The sequence below is a fragment of the Nelumbo lutea genome, chromosome 1 (genome assembly GCF_056320005.1).
Source record: "Nelumbo lutea isolate HS-2025 chromosome 1, American lotus-T2T, whole genome shotgun sequence".
In the NCBI taxonomy this organism is placed as follows: domain Eukaryota; kingdom Viridiplantae; phylum Streptophyta; class Magnoliopsida; order Proteales; family Nelumbonaceae; genus Nelumbo; species Nelumbo lutea.
This window is the reverse complement of record NC_142684.1, coordinates 131,317,077-131,324,157: the sequence shown is the minus strand read 5'-3', so window position 1 is coordinate 131,324,157 and position 7,081 is coordinate 131,317,077. Positions and strand designations below refer to the sequence as shown.

The window sequence follows — 7,081 nt, the reverse complement described above, 5'->3', positions numbered from 1 at the left end:
ATATATATATATAGAGAGAGAGAGAGAGAGAGAGAGAGAGAGAGAGAGAGAGAGAGAGAGCAATAGAATTTACCACTATATAAGAAGTGTAACATGATATAATAAAATTTGACTTGAAAGTCAACTAATTCCACAAACAATTGCTCTTTAAGCTACAGAAAAATAAATTCAATTTCTGGTCTTAAATAATAGAAATAAATCATTGTTAGACAATCTTGTATGCCCTTAGCTTCAATCGGATTTGATGTACTTTTGTTATTTAGTGAAAATAAATTAAAGTGCATGTTTGATTCATGTTGTTTGGTGTAATTCTGTGTAACACCCTAAAACTAGACACTTATAGAAACTTGTGTTAGTTTTAAATGTTCACAGCCATTGGATAAGTTTGGGGAGATTTATCTTGCCAAGGCTGATATTGATGTGCCACCAAATGTTGGGATGACTTGTTTCAGCCATCAGGGTAAGACCCAAGGCACATGTAGTATGGGATTGCTTGAACCCTTGAACCGGACCAGATTTTCAGTATTGCCTTAGACCTTTGAGAGAGATGGGCAAAATTGGAAAGTTACACCTGGCCCCTAGACTCGATTATAACACATCACTAGGTGTCGGATCGGGCTGTATTTGATGTGTCAATCAGTGAGATCCTTAGTGGGGGTCAAAACCTGGACATGTTGGGGCAGTCTAAGAATTCATCTGAGTGAGTGGTCATAGTGACAGGATCAGCCCCTTTGTCGGACAATGGTAATGATCGGGAATGCACTATCTCTGATGGAAACCAAACTGCCGGCAGTTGATTTCAATCGTTGGAATTTTGTTTTGCAAAATTAATATGTATATGTATATGTACGGTTTCAAAAGATTTGCAAAGGGTTTTAATTCCCGGGATCCATGTGAGTAGAGAGTGCGGCACTGTTCCTTGCAGCCGAGGGAGAAGTCTTTCTCTTGTCGGGCAGCGTTTGATCATTAAGGGCTGAGAGGTTAAGTGTAAGACCATTTAGGATAATACCTGATGGGCTAATCTTGCACCTGCCCACAGTCTCTGGGTTTTTATAAGATGGCTTGGCCCAGAGACCACTTAATGTAAGTGTTGGGCCCATAGTGTCCATGTGATGGGCTCAAGGGGGTCACTGAGTCTTTCAGTGAATTCGGCTGGGCCTTGTAATAAAGGCTGGGCCGAACCCATGTGGCTGGTGTGTAGATCAATGTTTGGGTTCCACGCCATACAAAGAAGCCCAACTGGGCAGCAGGTTGGAAACTAGTTAAACACTGAACACTTAATGGGTCAAAAGCCCATTTCGAACTGGGCTGATATGATCACCAGTTCATGGGGCGAATCTGAGATTAGTGTTAGTAAAAGGATTGGGTCTTTGACCTTATCCACTCTAAGAGACCAAAATCAAATTAGATTTGAATCTGGTAACCTCCTGATAAGATCAGGAGTTAACTAACTTAATCTGCAGATATGATTAAGATTAACCTCTATCCAAATACTGATTTGGATTGGGATAACTCCCAAAATATTGGAAGGTTTCTTAATCAAGAAGAAAGAGGAGAAAACCCTAGTAGAAATATCAAATTTCGAACTAAGGGGTTTGAGCAAGCAAGAAACACATCCTACAATATGAGATTTGATCTCTCACAAACTCCAGAGAGAAGAGACAGTTCTGCCCTCTTCGTCCCTGGACTTTTCCTCATTCAGCCGCCGCCACTACCTGTTGGAAGATTGGATCTTTGCAGCAACAGGAAGTCAAGAAAGCAGTATTGACAATAGTCTTGCAAGATAGACAAAAGGATTCGGTGTTCAAGGTTTCCAGAGGGTTCTTGTGAAGAATCCAGTGTGTAGGATGCACCCTGCTGGTTCCGTTCCATCCACAGCTGTGTCATCTTCAGTAGGAGCGGATCTTGGTTACTTCTTTGAGCGTGAACACCAACTTTGGGAGATATTATTTCTCCGGATCAGGTATAATCCTTCCTGTTTCCTTTTGGTTCAGATCTGGTTTGTTTATGGTTCAAGTAGGATCCTTGAATAAAGTATTCTAAATTTAGGGAATATGATTCCCAGTTGGAAGAAGGTAGGAATTTTTTTTGAAATTCGCCCCCCCATTCTGCACCCTTCTTGGCCTCCATTAGATTGGATCCTACCATTCTTTCAGTGGTATCAGAGCCAGGTTCGAATCTTGAACCAAAGGAAAATCAGATCTGACCCTGCGCAGATGAACAGAAAATGTTCTGCCAAGATCTGCGCAGATTGCTTTTTTTTTTTTTTTTTCAAGAAATGGTTTCTTGTTAAGGGCGTTTGATTTGAAATTAATTTTGTTAAATCCAAAAATTTATTTAGAATTGTTCTTTATTTATTTTTGATTTAATGGACTGTTCGAACCTGGAGATCGCAATGCAGATTTGGCGCAGATAGTCTGCGCACCCTTTTTCTTCCTTTTATTATTATTCGGTCTGTAAATTTAAAATCTACATTTATATATAATTTGTATAAATGTAAAAATTAAATACAAAGTTTTTAAGATTTTTTGAAACTTTTCTTTTGTTATTTTAAATTTAATAAGTAAGATATGTCCAAAACCAATCCAAGCCCGATATATCGGATTTCAGATGGGATTTAGATCCAACTGTTTTATAATTGCATCGATCAGATGGGGATGTAATGAATCCAATCCGTTTACAACCCTATTTTAGGTGTTATCAGATTGCCCTAAAGTTGGATATGCCAAAAGGGCAAAGATGACAATAATACGATGCTAAATCCAGCTCGGCGTGATCTGACCCATAGCATAGGAAAAAGACAAAGCATCAGGCAGGCTGTTTATTGACCAAAATGACCTAGGTGCATTACCCTTTTCACATATTGGTAATAAAAGAAATGGGTAAAGGGAGAAAATGTGGTATGAAGTTATATACATAAGGTGTCATTAGCCCATTAATTACTTGGTGTAATTATAAAATAATCTCGGATTAGCAAGCTGAGAGGAAGGAAAGTTGGTCAATGAGATTTTAATTCCCATAGACTAAAAATTCTATGTTTTTTCTGTTTAGATTTGTGTAGGACCTGGGAAAGTTTATTTCTTTGGATACCACTTGCCCAGGTAAGTGATACCCATATCTTAGATAGGTAAATACTTTCCACTTGAGACTACAACTCCATAACTCAAAAATATATCACTACTTATCAATTAATTGATCATGGTGCATTATAATTAATATTACCTTTGGTTACTATCAAGTTTCATGGTATCTCTTCCACTTGAGACTTGACACTACATTGACGTTAAGGTTTATTAGTGTCCTCCAAAACCCTATCAATTTTCTCACAGACTTCATTATATATCAACCGAATGGTGTGACCTAAAAGGAGATGGAATGGCCATCAACCCTAATTAACCACACAAGGATTGAAAAGCCTATTACTTCATTAATCGAGTTCCCTTCATCATTATTGGGTGTTAAGGTGGATACTGCAAATATATAAGTAATTGCGACCCACATGGTCATGATCACCATCAGAATCCACATAAAAACCGATGTTTTATGGGTAACCCACTTACCAGCAGTAGGATTATGCTCAAAGAGGCAACAAAACTTGCTGTGTTGATTCCAAAGATCAACGGTGTGCTTTTGAATTATTATAAAACATTATAGAGTAGCCAGCCAAGTGTGGACGGGAGCCACCGGAAGTGGATGAGCTATCATTGAGGATATCGTCTTGCCAAACACCACCTGGAGGGTTAAGTCCAGCTTGGAAAGCCATGGTTGCTATCAGTGATGCCACCACCATAAATGCACTTTTCTTCTTTTTCAACCAGTCTTCATGTTACCCTCTCTGTTGTTGGTCCTTTCTGTGGATAATGGATGGATGGTAGGGATAATAGACATTGTAGTTGTAAGTCCAGCTTCATTACGTGCTTGTGGTGGCATATCCTTATTAGTAGCTTCCGGCACCTCGAAGGGCCTCTCCGATGTCCATATCTTTCACATCTCTTAAAGCTCTTAAAGGAGTTCATTTTTACTCCTGTTTTGTTGAGTAACAATTTTATGATCTGCACAGTTTTCAGCAATTAATTCAATGTTGCGTGACATTTAGTACGTAGGAGGTATGTATCATTCATGTGTTGCAACAACTTATATGGGATCTAGAGATTCTACACAACAAAAAGCCTGTAGTTTAATACAATTTTAAGGAATTTCTTCCATTTTTTACAGTTACTCTATATCCATCTATACAAAATCAGACACCTCAGACTGCTTCTCCAAACCCTTTAAAATTTTGTGAGTTTTTGAATTCTTAAAAAAAAAAAATTAAATTAAATATGGGTCTATTTAATTAAGTTCACATACAATCAATTCAGCTAAAAAACTGAATGTAAGATAGGCATCTTTTTAACACCATTCTTCTAGTATATACTATATTCCAAAATACACCATTCTTCTAGCTAAGAAATTAAATATGGTTTTTTATTTAAAAAAAAGTAAAAGAATCAAACCGGCCGGGGCTACTTAAAAACAATATAATCACTCCCCATGCATTGGAACAGGTCTATTAATTGTAGTATTCTCTAATATCTACTAGCAATTTATTAAGAAATTAAGTTTTAGAAGACACATGCATTTCTTCTGTCTACTACTTACTATATCTATTTATCTATCGTGTACATGTATAAATACATGTTATAATATAATATTATTATTTATCATAATATACTACACATACAATAGAAAGAGTATATGTGGTACACTTATTGCAATATAAAATTATGGGATGGTACTAATCTGCATTCTGAACTTCAGAAAAGATGTCGACATTTTTATTAATGGGAAATTTTACTTTAATACCCTAAACTTTATGGGTAATTTCAAGTTAGTATCTAAACTTTTAAACGTGTCATATCTATACTTTAAAAATATGTCAAGTTATTATACAAACGGACATAAATGCCCTTCATCTATCATCTAATTTTCACTACCGGGCCTTGATATCCGTAACAGTCTTGAAGAGTGGGAGCTCTTTGTTAAAGTCATTGATCAAACTAATGAACCCCTGGCTGGCAAGGAGGCCGAAGGCGGAGTCAATCTGGTTCTTGCTAAGCGTCGGGACTCTTGAGCTTCTTTACGCTGTCTTCCAGCATAGCAAGAGCACCCAAGTCCTCCTTCCCGTCCGATAGCATCAAATGTGGCTATTGAGGTGGAGGCAAAGCTGCAGTGACACTGGAAGTCGTGACAGCCGTTGCGGAAGAATAGTTGAGGTCAGAACAAAAGCGGGAGGGGTCGACCATGGCAAGTGGTGAGACCTGATATGATGAAGAAGAAGCACCGCTGCCCGAAGATGACACACTACGCTTGCGATGGTTGGGGTGGTGGTGGTGGCGGTGGGAAGGAGGAGAAGGGAGGAGGTGAAACAGAGGAGATGGGCTTGGGTACAGAAGTAAAATTGGGGCAAGTCCCCCTTTTGAGATTCTCAAAGGCGCTGCGAGATGGGTTGGAAGAAGAGAAAACGACATTGCAGAGAGAACACCTGAGCTTCACCACTTTGGGTAGTCTAGTATCGAAATTATGAATCCCTGTTCTTTTGCTTCTTCCACCGGATTCATTAATTCACGTCTTCTGTTCTCTCATCAAGTCAATCCAACTTTGCTTAGTGTTATTATGGTTCAGTCCTAAGTTTGACAATGAACAGTGTTTATTTTCAACGGTAATTTTGATATTTTAAAAATTTTAAATTGTACATATCATGACATGGACAGATAGTTAATGGTTGGGATTAAATTGACATTTTTTCAAAATTTGGGTATGACAGGTTTGAAAGTTTAGATATTAACTTGACACTATTCTCTTAAATTTACCTTTTAACACAACAACCAATTCAGCTCCTAAGTGGGTTGGTGTAGTAATAAGGAACAGAATCACAACCAGAATCGATCCAGTAAAACAGAAAGTCTGGGGGCTAACTGATACCACCACATACGTACAGGGCTAACTATACATACCTCAATTTGCTTATCAGCTACAGCAAGATGAAGAACTGTGTTCCCATGGTCGTCCTTCAAGTTTACAAAATCGTAATCACCCACCGATTCCAACAACAACTTCAGTGCCTCCAGGCGGTCATACTTCACACAGAGGTGTAGAATGGTTCCTCCACGATCCAATTGTACTCGAGTTGCTTGTGGTTTTGCTTGAACCAATACTTTCAGGACTTCAACCCGGCCTTTCATTGCTGCTAGATGAAGCGGGGTATTCCCATCTCTGTCACGAGCAAAGCAATTGTTGGGGCCAATCAACAACAATTCTTTTACAATTTCAACATACACTTTCGCTGATGCCAAGTGAAGAGGTGATTGCCGTCTTCTCAGGTCGGTTTCGAGAGCAAGCTCCGGCTTGCGCCGTAAAAGCTCTCGCACAAAATTGAGGTGACTGAGCAACACCGCTACATACAAAGGAGTTTCGTTGACGCAAGATACAATCACTCTATCGAGAATAAGCGGATCTTCTCGAAGCAATTCAAGGAAGCTACACTCCCCCTCCAAAGCTGCTGCATGAAGACGCCCCTCCATCCCTATCAGCAGATTAATCGCTCAGTAATTGATCAAGGTAATAAAATTAGCTCATCCTCTTCCTTCCTCTCTCTCTCTCTCTATATATATAAATGATTTAATGTTAGGAACAAGAATCAAGTGGTTGGGTCAGTCCAATTAAGCGGCCACTTCCGGTTATTATCATCCAACGGCAGCACAGCACAGGAATAAAGAATGAGCTGTTTACAGGTAAAATGTCAATATAGAGAAATTCGATCAATACGACTCTTAGGTAGGAGCTGCCGGCTATACAGTGGTAAATGGATTTGGAGGATGAGTTTCTGGAGAAAGACTTGGCGTCAGATCCCAATCCTCCTCACAGGGCGTCTCACAGGCAGGGAATATTTCCCATAAATTAATATCACATAAGTATTGGGAGAACACGGTGGGATGTGTGTATGAGCCTATGAGGAGCAGATCCGGTCTCGGCACCTTGGGCTTCTTCGGGGCACAGTGCTCTGGTGTCCTGATTTGAGTCCCGTGTGGACCGTGTAGTT

At 39.2% G+C, this 7,081-nt stretch overlaps 1 protein-coding gene across 1 annotated transcript; it reads right to left on the bottom strand.

Moving 5' to 3' along the window:
- Positions 1-3,408: 3,408 nt before the first annotated feature.
- LOC148877597 (uncharacterized) lies at positions 3,409-6,563 on the bottom strand. The gene is made up of 2 exons (XM_088952657.1): positions 5,997-6,563; positions 3,409-4,052 (listed from the first exon to the last, which is right to left on the bottom strand). Exons 1-2 carry the CDS (start codon positions 6,561-6,563, stop codon positions 3,822-3,824), a joined length of 798 nt encoding a protein of 265 aa, XP_088808783.1. The 3' UTR covers positions 3,409-3,821.
- Between the last annotated feature and the right edge of the window lie 518 nt (positions 6,564-7,081).

Coding starts and splice junctions, on each gene's coding strand:
- LOC148877597 (XM_088952657.1), bottom strand. CDS start 6,563: ATGGAGGGGCGTCTTCATGCAGCAGCTTTGGAGGGGGAGTGTAGCTTC. Junction 4,053..5,996: donor TAGCTGATAAGCAAATTGAG/GTATGTATAGTT, acceptor AAAACTGTGCAG/ATCATAAAATTGTTACTCAA.